The sequence below is a fragment of the Uloborus diversus genome, chromosome 1 (assembly GCF_026930045.1).
Source record: "Uloborus diversus isolate 005 chromosome 1, Udiv.v.3.1, whole genome shotgun sequence".
Classification (NCBI taxonomy): Eukaryota; Metazoa; Arthropoda; class Arachnida; order Araneae; family Uloboridae; genus Uloborus; species Uloborus diversus.
This window is the reverse complement of record NC_072731.1, coordinates 150,782,310-150,799,018: the sequence shown is the minus strand read 5'-3', so window position 1 is coordinate 150,799,018 and position 16,709 is coordinate 150,782,310. Positions and strand designations below refer to the sequence as shown.

At 34.7% G+C, this 16,709-nt stretch overlaps 1 protein-coding gene across 3 annotated transcripts in view; it reads left to right on the top strand.

Moving 5' to 3' along the window:
• Positions 1–14,992, top strand: part of LOC129232821 (GATA-binding factor 2-like) — a 117,758-nt gene extending 102,766 nt beyond the window's left edge. For 2 of the 3 annotated variants that reach the window (XM_054866931.1, XM_054866923.1), the window contains exon 6: positions 14,516–14,992. In XM_054866931.1, coding sequence (XP_054722906.1) covers positions 14,516–14,893 — 378 coding nt within the window. In that variant the 3' untranslated portion in view covers positions 14,894–14,992. Of the gene's footprint in view, positions 1–6,846; positions 6,974–14,515 lie in introns of all 3 variants that reach the window. The other variant, XR_008581398.1, reaches the window with a different exon arrangement.
• The last annotated feature ends 1,717 nt before the right edge of the window (positions 14,993–16,709 follow it).

The window sequence follows — 16,709 nt, the reverse complement described above, 5'->3', positions numbered from 1 at the left end:
ATAATTTTGAAATCTTTTTGACGTTAATTTTTCTGTAATTGTTACATGCATAAAATTGCAAAGTAATTAATAGAAATATGGATAAACCATGCATAATAATAGAATCATTAGTAGAACCGTTGCATGCTACTGTGTCTCACTCACATCATTTCAGTTTGCATTTTAAATCAATATTTTCCTTTTAATTTTAACAATTTTTTCTCTTCCTCTTCGAAACTTTTTCCCCTTTTTACTTAATGAATGCATTGCGTCAGATAATCTTCACAGACACTGAAACTCCAGTCTTCTTACATTCGATGATCATGAACAAATGTTTTGAGTTCTTGTCAACAATTTCAGCCTTTCACTAGCTTTTAAATGATCCCGCATCATTTTTTGCCCGACAGTCGTTCCATTTTTTATCCAACTTCCGCTTCTTTTATTTCCCTCTATTCTATTTTTCTTCTGAGCAGAATGTGCAACAAAGGGTCTTTTTAACTGAATCACTGTGCAACTAACACAGAGCGGGCCAAATGTCGCTAAAACCAAGCACAATTCACTGCTTTCCCTTGGATTTGAAACAACATAAAATGGCTTTAAATTTCGATGCTAAAAATTTACTTAACGCATAGAAATTTCACATAAATTACGAATGCGATATCATTCTTCAAATTAACGCGTGAGATATTCCTCAAACATGTGCAATTATTTCCAATAAGTTATTGAAATTAGTAGCAAAATGGAGAGCTGATAGTTAAATTTAAGTTTCAAAGAAACATTCAATATTAAATAAATCAATTCCAAACTAACAGATTGCTTTAAAGTGTTTTTTTTTTTTTCCCTTGCAAACATACAAACTTCATCTCGCACTTGTTCAAAAGTTTCAGCTTCAAGAGGCCCAATTTTGTAATTTCATTTCGTTTACATCTTTGAGTCTGTTTCATTTTTTTTATTTACTACTATTTTAGTGCTTTACATTTATACACAATACATATTCTAATGTGTTCTTATAAAAATTCCTATTTTTATCCTTTAACACTTCTTAATTCTTATTTCTACGTTTTAGCACTTTTAATGCTTCTCTTTTTATACATATTTATGTAGAATGACCTAACGCAGTTAAAGTATAATTCAAGGATGGGGGAGGAGGAGGGGTAGCAATTACAGTCCTTACATACATAAAAAAATACCATACTATGATTGTATAAAACTTTCGATATTAATAGAGTTATAGCGTACAACAAAAGCTGATTTATGGTTAAAGAAAGGTTAAATCAACTAACTTTAGTTTAACTAAATGTGATAGTAATTTCTAATTGCAATAGATGTAACAAAGTACTTTCATGAAATTAATTCAGTATTTTGGTAGTTTTAAGAAATTTCGATTTTTTTAATTTATAACGTAGGCTATGATGATTTATGGTTTAAGAAAGGTTTTAAATCAATCAACTTCAGTTTAGCTAAATGTGATAGCAATTAGATGTAACAAAGTACTTTTATAAGAATTCAGTATTTTTTGACACTGCATGCATACACACAGTAGTTTTTTTTTTTTTTTTTTCAAAATTTAAAATTATAATTTTTTTAAACGCTTCTGAGAACAGCTATCATTGGTTGGCAGCTATCATTGATGTATTTCGTAAAGAGATAGATAAAGAGAGAGAGAGAGAGAGAGAGGGGGGAGAAAAAATTGAAAGCGTTCACAACGGCTGCCAAGAAGTTCTCGGAAAACGGTAAAGATGCCGATGAACGGAAACGAATGTGTGAACAGGCATGGAACAGCATACGTAACGACTCTCAAGAAAGTGCGCGTATTCAATGGAAAGAAAAGCATTAAAAATACTCTGCCCCACAGCACAAGAGAAAGAAGAAATTAAACGGAAAAGAAAAACGCTCTTTCAGATGAAAGGGGGGAAGGTGGTTTCTTCGAAATTTTTACACCGACCGCTTGTGTTGCCGTATAAGAGTCAATGGATCAAATGTCATTCATCACTCATTCCGGCTGTTAATGAGAAAGTGAAACCGGTTACATAGAACCCGCGCCGCCATGAGGCTACAACTGAAAATATAAGCCCCATAATTGTTTCCAATTGCGGGTAGGAAGTCGGATGATTGAGAGTATCTTAAGTTCGGTTTTAATGCATTGCAGATGGAATTCCAGTAAAAGGGTTGGAAGAAGAAATTCTTGCTCTGTTCATATAGTCGCGCCCGGTTATAACGAAATCGAAGGGACCGAATAAAAATTTCATTATAGCTGTAATTACGCCACAAAAAGTTTAATAGAGTAAAATGAAACAAGAAATTGCAACTATTACGTAAAATTGCTGTGGGAGAGCAGTATTTGCGAATTTTTCATTTTTCTTTTCTATTTTTTTTTTTTTTTTTTTTTGCATTTTTCTTATCGGTTATAATAATTATAATCAAGCTTAATTATTAAGCTTTGTTGTACAAGCTTGCTTATTTGATTTTTGCTGAAAGTACAGCACGAAAGACGAATCCCCCCCCCCCCCCCCCGTAAAATTCCGATATTTCTCGATTATTAGAATACAATCTAAAACGTACTTCTTCAAATATCTCAGAAAAACATTTCTGTAGATACTGCGCTTTGCCTTCCCTTGGCAATTCGAAATAATTACGCTTTCTCAGCTTCGCTATAAAGGCGGTAGCGACTGCATTTTAGTGTTGCGATTAATATTTAATAAATGAACAGCGAAAACGCTGGAGAAAGCACCAGTAGCATTCGCATTAAAAATGAATTCATAAATAACACTTTCTGCACTCCTTTATCCAAAAGAAATTTCTTTGATTTAGTGTATGACTAATTCGTGTATTATGTAACAGAAAAGTTTAAACATTTTAAATAAAATATTAAATTTTTATTTCACGACCTAGTACCTACTGAGCTAGCTGTATTTTGTGGCTCTGATCGTTCAACCTTAACAATATTTGCTTCTTTCTAGGTTATTCAGAGGAAAAGGGTTGAGTTGGAATCCATTCACTGAACTACTACTAAGTTACAGAACTCAACTCAGCCCCAACAACTCTCCCCTATTACCCCCCAAAAGAAGTAAAGATTGTCAAGGTCCAACTTGAACATATCTCAGCTATATTATATAAAGCCTAATTTTGTCTAATTGAAATGATAAACTTACGGGGAGAACGTATATAAGCAGTTACAGAGAGAATGGGGTAATACATCCTAAAGAAAATAAGAAGTCTTGTGTCCCAATGACTCTTGCATTCTACAGTTAGCACTTAGGTGTGATGATAATAATAAAGCAATGGAGTAAATGTATGTACAAATAAGTAGTTATAAATACAGATAGCCAAATGCAATCCAAGTTTGTTTTTTTTACCAGTTCCTGTAAATATTATTTACAACCCCAAAGTGAGATTTTTAGTAACGCATCCCATTTAATACTATTTTGTGGGGATGCAAAAAAAAAAAACAACTTTGAAATCAATTTTTCACTACTCTACTCCAGGCACGAAGCAATGCAAGTGAGCCGAGATTATGAAGATTCATTTATGCATGATCTACTGAATAAAAAATGATCAAGGGTTCGGCAGGAATGAAGGTGTGGCTTATCATCAGCCGTGAGAACTTGTACCTTTTAGAAGGAGACGTAACTCTTGGATTCGAACCACCAATAAATCACATTATTTAATACAAGCATTAAGGGAAAGATTATTTTTCAACTAACCCGAAATCTTTCTCGAATATAAATCAATAAGAGAATGAACTGCAAATCCGTTAAATACGAGTAAAAAACGTTAATGATACAGAAAACGAACCGTTTTCCTTTGACGTCTCTTTTTTTTTCTTTCAGTAAAGTCGTTTTAAAATATAAGTTTTTTTAAATAATAGACTAATGTAAAAGTTAGCAAAACTTGCGTTAAAAATTATACTCTTGTAGCTCAAAACAATGTTGAGTCCTATTTCACTCTTTGCACTGAGTTTGAGTTTGACAAATTTCTCTATCTTCAGTCTTTTCAAAGCAGCAAACACTGTCTTGCGAGTTTTTTTCTTGATTGGATAGGCATGAAAAACATCGAGATGTCAAACTATACTCACATTCAGTCTTAAATAACCAGGATAAGGTGTTAAATACGTGAAAAATTCTTGCGCGTGAAAATCACGGATGATCAAATTCACTACTTCTACGTTGTCCGTGGAAATCGTGGGATAAACATCTAGAAGGTTAAATACATTGTATTTACTTCATTTTTCTAAACTTCTTGATTCAATTTCTGAAACTGATTTACTACTATGCCATATTTGCGTGGAGCGTTTTAACCTGGTTTACGAAAATCATCAGTATGATCAAGGACCGGACGTACATCAAAGACATTTCCCAAAATGTTTTGATTTTGGAATGGCCTAAACTGTACAGATGCAAATCTGTACTTATACAGATTTATATAACATTCTGTTCAAATTTACATAGCATGTTTCTAGAACGAGTGGCTTTTTGTCTTCGCATTGTATTCGTCACTCTTTCAAACCTTTCTCCGTTCTATTTGTTTCTTTGCTTTACAATTTTTGCGTTTGTTCATCCATTAGTTATATTTCAGTCAATGTGTGGATTCATAAATTTTCGTCATTCTGTATGCACGCATGCTTTATTTTATAACATGTACTCAAACCGAAGTAAAACTACAAGGATAAAAAGAAAAAACCAATAAAATTACTGGCAGCTTATTGAATGAATTTTGATTTAAATATTTCATACGATAATGATTGAATTGAGTAAATTTTATTTACATATACACCTTTTCTACTAATAACTTGTATGATTTTGGAAAATTACAAAGCAAACTTTTATTGAATTGTGTGGGATAGTTATCTCGGCATGATATTTTGAAAAGATTCGGTGCTTTAAAATAACAAAAATGTGGTTTTAGACTGATCCCGGTTGAAATGGATAATTTCGACATTAAAATTATTAGATTTAGTGCTTTGGAGAGGGAAAAGTTAAATTTGATATATTAATACCTGTGGAACTTGCACCGAGTAGCTTATTGTCTACTTCCAATACACAAATTAATTAGCTCCTTTCTTTTGTGCATATCTGCCTACAAAAAATTACATTCTTATTAACTCGAAAGAATTAGCTTTCATCAAAACGGATGAGACTGATATTTAAATAATTTTCAGCCCTATAATTGATTTTGATCGATGGGTCGATCCGTCCTTTTCATCTTTGCGACCGTTACATCATTCTCGGTTTCAGGATCAGAAAGGAACGATCGCCCGGGGCAATTTCACCACATCTCCTCACAATTATTTCTCTCTCGCTTCACCCCAGTTTGAAGGAACTCAAAATAAGCTGTCCTCTCTCACAATCTGTGTGGCATAGGCGAAGAAATAATGACCCTTCAATTGTTAGCCAATTATTATTGTGTGCGTGTACACAGTTTGCTTTCTTGTCGTTTTTTTCTTTTTTCTTTTTTTCTTTTCTACCTAACTCGCATCTTCCTTTGGTGGATGTCGAACGGAAACTTGTTAGGTAATAACAGTTAATTTTCGAGCCCGAGATGTTCGTCAGAGTGAAAGATCGTAATTGAGCAAAAATTATCCCTGGCAAAAACAGTAGCTCTAGATGAGCACTACATCTACGGAGCTCAAGGTAGAAATATTATTTTTATTACTTTTCATTGTGTTATTTTTCTGAAAATTTTCATTTTCCAAACATTTTTTTTCTTCCAGCGAGTGCATTTTTAATGAATAGGTTTTAAATATTGAGTCGGTGGCGTCGCTACGGGGGGGGGGGGGTCCACCCCGGGTGTTACCCGTCCGGGGGATGACACCCAAAGTGGAATTGCAAGTTTTTGAAAAATATGAAACTAAAATGCATTTTTACGACTACAAATGGGAAAATTTTCCGCGGGAAAACTCACAGATCTTTACTTGTTTTTTGTACATTAGCCCACTTGAAATTTCGTTATTACACAAATGTAGTTGTTTCTGAAAATTGCATGAATTTCATGTTTATTTTTTTTTTCCTTTTGCTTTTGTAGGGGGGTGGGGCACACCCATGCTAGGTACGCCACTGAATAGAATTGATAGTTTTCGTAACTGTCGGTTTTTTGGAAAGTGATAGAGAGGTCAAATAAAAGGAGACAATTTCATCGCAATCTTCCTGTTTAGTATACTGGTATATTGAATTTATGGTCACCTTTTTTCTTGCCATTACCCTATAATAGCACAGTGTCAAAAATGGGATTCTTCAGTGAAAGTTGTGTGACGGTCACATAAAGATCCTCGTTGAATAACGATCACGAAAAGTCACTGTAAAGCCATTAATAGGTTACAGGATCGTACTTTTGTCAGTCCGTGGTGACGTCGCACTATTGAATGTAAAAATGCTGCATAACTCTTGATAAAGATTTTTTGAAAATCAGTATACAAGTTTTTTGAGGATTGATGGGAAAGGACGTTTTTTGAGAATTGATGGTAACTAACAGGAGCCCTGTGCAATTGTGCATTTGTCCATTGCTTGTTTTAGAACGAAGGGTTTTTAGCAAATTCTTCCTTCAACAAAATATCAAAATGTTAGTTTCACTGATTGCATTATAATCATACCATATTATGAAAATTCTGAACTATCAGACGCTGAACGTGTAACAGACGACAAAGCACGAATTTGCATTGGGACACATGCAGAAATATCAAGTCTGTTTAATACATGATTGCTATTCAAATAAATTAATTTGTAATTATATGTCGTATCTTTTCAGAAAAAATATTTTGCACTTAACTGTGCCCAGTTATGGATATAAAACGTAGGTTTAATCAAATCAGAAATGAATTATGCAGTTTCTCTATCAATAGTGTTTCGTACATCAACTTTTCTTGCTCTGTAGGTTTTGATTATCCGCTACCCTTTCAGTGGATAAAGAAAAAGACGTGCCACTTCATTAGCAATGATCCAAACAAAATTTCGCATCAAATACCCGAATAGCCCTAATGTACATCCTGGTACGAGTGCAGGTGTGTGATGTATATAAGTGTGCTCGATGACTTCTTTCATCTGTGTAATAAACACCTGCTCTTCAGTCTAAAACTCTCAACTAATCTCACCTCTTGCTGAGTCATAGTGCCGAAAGAAGAAAATAAATGACGCATGTTTTTTTTTTTCGTTAATCTACGAATCACTGTTTCTGTGAATTATCATCCAAACTAATAGTAATTTTCCCAATTTTTCATCCTACATCTGGAAAAATAACGGTGTATTTTTTATTTCATATTGTTACATGCGGCATTAGCCAAAATGAGTCTCTTCAGAAAGTGAAACGATGCAGTTTCCTTCTTGAAGTACTTCAGTGTTTGCGAACCTTCAATTTACTAATTGATTTTTAAAAGTATATCATCCCATATATAAGCTAATGTATCAGAAAAAAAGCATTCTATTTTATGCAGAGAAATTGACCCTTTCCTACTTTATTATACCCAAAGACAAAGAGAAAATCTTAATGTTACTTTTCCCCCCATTTAATGTGTGGAATAAAGTGATGATTTAGTTAGTTATTAGTAATGCATCGTCTCATGTTCGTCCTTATCTTTTTACCCATTTCATTCATTGATTCCATCTCATTTTTCTTGGGCAATGTTAGCCACAATTGCTGGTCCATATATAGGTAAACCTGTAAAGTTCACCACCTGTCTAAATTGACCCCTTTTGTGTGGTACAAATTTAGTTTTGTATCAACCTCCATAAGTTGACCTCCTGTCCAAGTTGAGCACGAAAGTACGACACCGTTAGTGTGCAACTTATACAGGTTTCACTGAATGATGAACAATACGACAGAAGGTTGTGCACTCAAAACTATTTTTCAATCTAATCAGTTTTAACAGTTCAAGAAACCAAATTATTAGTATTCTCCAACTATTATGCGATTACTTTAAGTTTTCTTATTCTGAATAAGTTGTTTTAAATTGCTTCTTGAAGAGAGAAGAAAATGAAGATAGTACTTTAAACCAGGGGTTCCCAAGCTTATCCTAGTCGTGGCACTCTTCGAACAATTAAAATTTTCTCACGGCACCAATCAATTATCTCTATTGCATGTGTAACTCTTATCTACCTAATCTATCTATACATATGTACATATTTATATATATATGAATAGAACTGTATAAATGCGAATGTCGATAGATAGCCAAGCATTATTTTCATTTATTTGCATGATTTTGAGGAAACAACCAGAAAATATGCAGAAACAGGGTATCCACTGATTATATCTTTCATGAAATAAGGACGACTTCTTGTAGGTTCTTAATGTAGAGGAATGTCATTTCGTGTTTTTGTTTTCTCAAGTGAAATAATATATGAAACCGGGTGAGACTTTTATGAGTAACTACGGCACTTTTTCTGTTTACTTTGCAATTAAGGTTTGATATCGTGGACTATCTCTACGGCACCCGAGGGTGTCGCGAAACCCACATCGAGAACCCCTGCTTTAAACCATTTCAAAACCTTTTTTTTTTAGTACCAATTCTGAAATTAGGTCATAAATTAAGACCATCTATATTTATGATATTTTCCGAACTGTCGTTAAACTTCTTCACTTTACTTCTTCGCTTACTGAATTATCCAGAGTTCATTGCGGTGTCAAAATGTGATCCCATTCCACTGTCTCAATCGCATGTGAAAAGAGCGAAAAGGCTCATCCACAGTTTAGTCCTTTCTACTTTTCGGACAAAACAGGACACTGTCGAACGATTTGGGACACCACCAACAATACACCCAAAAAGAACCGCATTTCGGTTGTTCTAACCGACGACAATGTAACAGGAAGGCAGGTTCATCGTGGCGCGACTAAGAACTATTATGCCAGCTCGTCTGTTCGGCCCACCCCTCTCCCTCGTCTTTAATTGGGTCGTTCCCTCATTGCTATTCTTGACCACCCTCGCCGATTATTATTTTTTTTCTCTCTTCTTCAGCTATTTATTTAATTTTATTTCTTTTTTTTTCTTCTTACCTTTCCTTCTCAACGCTGTCACCAGCGTTCCTTTTTGTGCGTGTTCAGTGGACCTGACGCTGCTTCTCTCTCTGTTACGTTCGAAATAATAATAATATACGAGGTATAAAGAATGGAGGGGTTGAGATTCAACCTCGGACTGTGTTCTTTATTATTATCATCATTTTTCTTTATTTATGGAAGATTGATGAACACGTGCATGCATGAGTTGTTTCCATACAATTGATAAAGGCTTATTAAAGCCGTTTTCAATTATTTCATTTTTGACATTTGAAAAACTTCATTCAAATGCTCGCACTACAATTATTTACTGCCTGCAAAAATTTCTAACAAACACAATTACGCTGCAATTACATTTAATCAAATCAGATACCTCTAAATTCTATTGTGCTTCAATGTTTTTTATGCTAATCAATAATTACTTTTAATCTGTTTTCGAAGATATTTCTATTTTATTATCACTGGAACGGAGAATTAAAATAATTTGATTGACCTACTCGCGTGTATATTTATTTTTAATTGTGCATTGAATGTAATGCTATCTTTTTTCTGCTCTTAATTAATTCTTAATCTCCTACTTTTTGGAAACCAAATTTTAATTCCATAGTGATGTGAAAAATTTATTGCTTGCCAAAGTTTCTGTTTGATTTTTTTTTTTTTTTTTTTACAATTGAATCATGATTGAAAATTTTTGAGGTTGTTGAAAACGAATAGAGCTGTTCAATTTTAAAAAATTCAAAACTTTCGAAAATCTCAATTTTGTAATTAAATGTAACTGCAAATTTTTAGCAATTGTCATTTTAGAAGGAGATTAACACTTATTAACACTTACACAGATTTAATATAAAGCACAATTACACTAATTATAAAGCTATAGAAAAATCCAAGAGAATTTTTGCGAAAAGAAAATTAGCATATTAGGATTCCACAAACGTTTATATCGGCTTTTTATTGCAGAAATATCCCGGTAGAAGTGAATTGAACAAAAAAAAAAAAAAAAAAAAAAATGTCAGAAATGTAACTTACTGTCCAACCTCGGATTGTGTGGAATTTTCAAACATCCATATAAGACGAATCTATCTGAATGAGGGGAAAAGTAAAAATTTGATGCCGGTATTCCGCTCATTTGAATGAGATTCTGCTTCTGCAAAAGCTGGCATCGCTAAAAAATAATAGATTCGTCCATTTCCGGCTGTGAAACGGTTTTTCTTTCCATACAATCCGTGGTCAGACAGTATAATTATGCAACTTTTCACTGCTTACGATGAAAGAATAAAATGTAGTCAAGAGCGTAAAATGCAGCATATTTTACGCACAAAATCACATTTTTCTTAATTTCTTGAATTGAGGAAATGGATAGGATTGAGAGTGGATCATTTTAAGTTTTGAGTAAAACGTGGCGAAAATGCAAAACTATTAGTGAGCTTTCGTTGAAAAGCTTTATTAAATCTTTTTATATTTAGAGAAACACTTGCCAGGGCTACTATAGTACCATCTTTTACCCCAAAACTGATGATTACCATCTTTTACCACAAAACTGATGATAGTTTATTCTACCATTTGCAACAGTTATATCCAAATATTTTAATCGTGACACTTACTCTTTTGCTAAGCTCTGAACGTGTTTTGCTCGATGTCGATATAGACAGTTCTTCCGTTTGTGTAATCGATTTAGGTAAGAATATTCATCGTAATGATGTCTACTGAGTAGACTATAACGACTACTTCGTCTTGCAGCAGTCCATGTCGATCTAAATATTTGTTAACCTTTTGACCCGAATATACTCGTGCTGGGCTATAGAATTTGCATGGTGCTGCAGCACGATAGGTACTTGTAAAAAAAACGGCTCCGCATCTCCACTTAGTATTTCATTTTGTATTTATTCTTCAATCTAAAATCCCATATTATATTGTTGCTAACGACAAGGCCAGCATATTTCATAAAACATGTTCTTCGTGAAAGCAGTATTAACTACAAACATCGGAAGTCGATTGAGGGAAAAACAATTAGACAAATTTTTCAGGATTTTTTTTTTTTTTTCAAAAGTTTTTATCAATTTTACTTGTCTTATCTGGCAGATAAAAGTTATAAAACAATAATTATCACTCTTAACATGCGATGAAGACGAAACAAAAACAATGTAACTGCAGTTGAATAAATACCTTTGCGCATGAAAAGTAAAAATAAGACATAACAACGTATAAAGTTGCACAAAAATTGCATATTACTGCATGTGTCTTTTCATCACAAGCTTTCTTATTTTGCATTGAAAACTGGTGGTTCTTTGTAACCTCGAAACACGTATATGCAGTAATCTGCAATTTTTATGCAATTATACGTTCTCATTTTTTGTTTTTACTGTAACTGCAGTTCTATCCATGACCCTGACATTGGAAACGTAATGCCAGATAAAAGCAAAAACCTACTACCCCCCTCCCCCTCTATAGCACAAACAAACCATACTATGTTCATTTTTTGGTCGAGAAAAAAAGAATTGCAAAGCAATTTTTATTGCGACGCCTAAATGTTTTGAAAGAAAGCAGCTCTTCTCGAAGAAAATATCAGAGAGAGAACGAGAGATGGGGGTGACAGGTGACAGAGCAGCAGCGGCCTCCCCGCCGCCGCCGCAGATGTGTCAGGGACCTTCGCGGAGGAAGTGTCCGACGCGCGCCGCATACCTAATCGCGTCACCCCTCGGCCCCGTGCTGCCGCTAGCCTTGGGAAAGAATCGCGGCCGCTTCGAACTTCGCGGAAAAAACAAAAGCCTCTCCAGCCTTTGGCTTTTGGTGAAGTACAAATTTTGGATCAGGCTCATAGAAAAAGTGGTTTATTCTTTTTTACTTCACTATTTTTTCAAAGTTATTATTATTATTTATTTTTTTTTTCCAAATCAACTCCCTTTTATTACTTTTTTACGTTTAAGAATTTCACTCCGAAAAATGACAGATTTTAATTATACATAGACTGGTGAGTCCTAAAATTTAAATCACACTGGGGACTCTCACTCTAGGGACTAAATGATGTCACATTTCTTTCAGTAAATGTGGCCTCCCTACTGTCATAAAATGTCCCACTTCATCTAACGCCCTGCCATCCCCTTGTCACATGCCACGCTGTTTTCCATAAGCACATCATTATAAAAATATGTAACGTCACACTTCTTGTTTCCCCCTCCCTTCTCCTTTTTACAAACTTACACTTTCACGGACCCCTAAACTCCTTTAAGCGTGACATCACTTGTGGACGACCCCTCAATTTTTAGCTGGATTCCTTTTTTAAGAAACAGATAAAGTTACTGCTTACTACTGAACTTTGTTATAATTACTTTTATCAATTTTTATGCATTTTTTTGAGGATTTTTTGAATACGAAATGGTCAACTTAATTCGTAAATGAATGATTTTTTCTTTCGATAATTCTCACTCATACTTCTCATACTCTTTCCACACATTTAACAGTACTTATTAAAAAGCCCAAGTTACATTTAACTAACAAAAGAAGAAAAAACTAGTTTTGTATGATGTTGATGGAATTTTGCACTTCATTTAGAAAAAGGCAAACGAATTTTTGAACCCTAATTCATTCCTTTTACCTTAGGCATTTTCACAATATCTGTTTTTAGATTTGATGCTTATTCTTTTTCATTAAAATTTCTATTCCTATTTACTATTTTTTCGCCTACTAATCTTTGTATTTGCTTTCTTCTACGTATTAAGATTCATAAATATTCTATTTCCCCTTAATTGGTGTTTCGATTTCTCATTTTTGTTCTCTTTCTATTTACATTACTCAGTTTTATTTAGTTACCAGTCATAAGTATTTATTTCTTTCAGTACACCAAATGTATTCTAATGCTTGGTATATTTGTCATTCTTATTTACTTAGTTTTTATCTAAATTTATATATCCATTAATATTTCTTTACCGTACACCATACCTCCTCTTCAATTATATTTTTATTCCTTTATGTATCTCTATCCGTAATTTATGTTCTTAAACCAAACCAAAGCCGAAACTCCACAAGGTGCAGCATGCAACAAGTGTTCGGTGCGTGCTCGGATGCTACATCGCGTGACACGACCCATCACTAATACTTCCTGCCACCAGTGTTAATTGGAGGCTGAAAAAACAAGAAAAAGTTAAGAGGGAACAATATAAAAAAATGTAGTGTTGGGGTTCACCATCAATCTGCTTATTTTTTACTTTTCTAAATATATAGTAGATCCACGCTCGACTTTCTCACAGTACGCCGCCCTTTTTACTGCCTGGACAACCGAATTTGCGAGCCATTTTCGTTGGCAATGACCACTGCCAGGAACAATGCAAAGCAAGGGGGGTGCGATTAAGACGCATTACCTTCAGCATCGCAGGTAATTATTATGGGAGTTGTGCTGTCTTTAAGGTCCGGCTGTAAGGCCTGTCACAGACGTCGCTCACGCAACGCAGCTTCCGGAGTTCTTGTTGGTGGGATTGTTTATTTCCTTCGCATGGGCCCGAGTTTTTTTTCTTTTTGCCTCTGCTGTCTTCTGGTCTTCATTGTAAAATAACTAAGTAAGTGAAAAAGAGTTTGGCGAGGATTGTTAGTCGTTTCCGATTGTAGTGTTGATGGTCTTGAGTGGCGGTGTATTTTATGAGCAGCCTTGGGTGCTCATAAACAATAGGCTTAATTCAATGGTCTGCGATTTTGTATCTCTGCGGAGAAAGAGTTAAAATTTATTTTTATTTTCATAAGAAATAATTGACGACTCAAAAATAGCTATAATTTTTTGAGTAACAGATGGCATAAGAATACAGTTACTGTTCGATTTATTGACATCACAAACCACATTCTGATTAACAGGGGTGTGCACAGAAATTTTGGGGTCCCCGTCACAAATGACTTCTACGGGCCCCTCTCCCTATTGTCCAACAAGATTTCACCCCTCTTTTTGATCATCTCGAACCCCCTTCAAGGTTGTTGCCCGGGCCAATTAGTGTCCCTTCTTCCCCCACCCATGTTCACGCCTCTGCTGACTAATCTGCCGATTTTACGTCTATGAGGAGAAATAGTTTAATAATTTTAGTTAAATCATCGGAAATTCAACGAAATAACAGTAATTTAACGAAATGAAGTAGCGGTTTTTCATTCAAAAACTTGCTACTTTTTCTGACATAATATTGCTTAACAAATATTGAAGTACTTCAACAAACCTGTTGAAAGCTAGAAATGTAAGTAAAAAATGCCATGTATAATTCATATTTCTCCCTGCACATACACCTAATTGTGTGTGCTGCTTTTATACATCTTATTTACATAAAACGCATAATTTCTTTCAAGTTACTTTCAAAAATAACAGGAGGAACGTGTCAATTTAACTATGTGTTGAGCATCAACGGGTCTCTTGAGCTAGATTCAGAATGGGACTGCGGCGGAAACAAAACAAAAAAAAAACGTTTCATAGATTCTGTGGTTGAGCAATGCTTTCAATATTTCATCTTTAAACTGTGTGTGCTAGCGCAAAATTTGAGTGCCTGGTATTTTTCTGTTGTTGCTTATGGTTTCAATTTTATTTCAGGTAAACAGACCTCTTACGATGAAGAAAGAAGGCATCCAGACCAGGAATCGCAAGCTTTCATCGAAAAGTAAGAAAAAGAAAGGTGGTCTTGCAATCCCGGAATGTCTGAAGCCCCTCGACAAGCCCTTCTCCAGCTTTGGCCCTGCGGGACAGCTCGGCTCTATGTCCTCAATGTCAGTGACCATGAACCATTACATGCATCAGGGCAACATGCCCATATCCATGGCGGGATCCTTCGTCACGTCGCCGCCCATGCACATGAACAGCGCCCCTGGACTCTCTAGCCTGTCCCTCAGCTCGAGCGGCGCCCCCCTGCAACTAGGCACAGGTGGCCTAGGTTTGGCGACCTCCAACAGCATGGTAGGGGCCATGGCTTGACATAGGGCTCCGCCACAGCCGAGCATCGGTTGTTGGGATGTCGGTCATAGACATCATCACGACAAACTCGCCTCGTGTGCGCAACTCTGGACTACTCAATTTCCGAACTCTCTGTCCGGGGAAGGGTCGTCCCCCCTGTGTTCCGGGCTGGTGGACTACAAAGAATGATTTTTTTTTTTTTTCATTCGAGTCAGAAAACTTATGTTTGAAAAGAATGCCGATACGTTTCGCTGAAAATAATGGTTCGTTCCCGGGCGCTAGCGGATATAAATACTGGAAAAGTGCTTTCCTCTCAGCTGAAGAATTTTGAGTGAAGTCTCTTTTCTATGCCAACCCAGTGACTCGAACGTGAATTTTGAATCACGCACATGTCCTGAAGTCCGTTTATTTTCAAGTACTCATACCATCCGAACGCAGATATCAAATTCACTGATACGTCCGAAAGCGAACCATGGACACACGGAAGTGCGATGCCTGTGTTTGACAATTCAGCCGGATCTGATATTGAACTGGCCGGACTGATAAAGAATCTGGATTGTGTTAAGAGCGGATAAGTCTTCCGAAGACATGGTTGTACAATGTAGTAAGGACTCTGTTGCCAAATCCGGCAATTTCTTAGGAACAGACACTGCAGTCTTTGAAAGACTTGTGAATAATTTTTAACTTGAATATTTTTGTTGTCACGTTTTCTTTCATCATGTGTGTTGTTTTTCTCATCATTGTCAGGTCATGATCAAAGACGGCATTTCATCATTTTCAGCTACACGAAGAACAATTACCATTACCTTCAAAACAAACCCTCAGAGTTTTACATATTTAATATTTATTTCAACCATTTTGTTTCGAAGAAATTCCCGAGTTTACAACTCAGCATTTAGATTCCTGTTGCTTAACTGGTTATTGTTGATTTTTCATTCATGTTCACTTTTAACACATCAATTTTTAAATGCATTTTGAACATAAATAACATTTACAAACGGAGTTTACTGATATTTTTACATCGAAGAGTTTTAGTTCTTTAAGTTGGAAATATCAACAGCAGTTTAATTCATAAATCAGCAATGTAATATAGTTACAAGTTTATGTTTTCTACTTGATAAGAAAGTATTAAATTAACTGCAATATTTTTTATGCTTTTTTTTTTCGTTAAAAGAATGACAGGGTAGTTTATAAATTCGCATTTATTCTTGTATCCCAGAAAATATCTATTTGTAATTTGTGTTTGTCTAACATTAAATTATTGAAAAATATGCAATAAGTTTCCCGTTTAGTGTTTTTGTAAAATTTTGATCAAATCACAGCTCTTCAAATGTATTATGTGTTACGATTAATTGAGAGAAAAAGATATTATGAATATTTCTATGAACAAATAATTTATTTTATAAATGTTCTTGTATGCAATAAATATGGCTTCACAACCTTAGTACACGAAATACTTTTATTTTTAAAAAAGATTAGCAGTAAATTTGCTCTTCAAAAAAAAAAAAAAAAAAGGGGGGGGGGGGGGGGCGGGGGGTAAGGGGGTGTTTATTATGAGGCAAAGTGAAAAAAAAATATTTTTCTAATGAAATACTTTCTATTTGATTGTAAAAACTATTTTTGATCAAATTAATGAGTAAATAAAAGGATGAATGTATAAATGAAAATGTAATGAAACAGTAAACGAATAAATAAATTAATTAATATGTGAGAAAAAATAAATGAGTGAATAAAATAGTACATAAAGAAGAAAATTGGTGAAAGAATGAATAAATAGCTGAACTTTTTTTTTTTAAGATAGCAGAAGGAGCAGCAAAATTTTTTGTTCATTGTCATA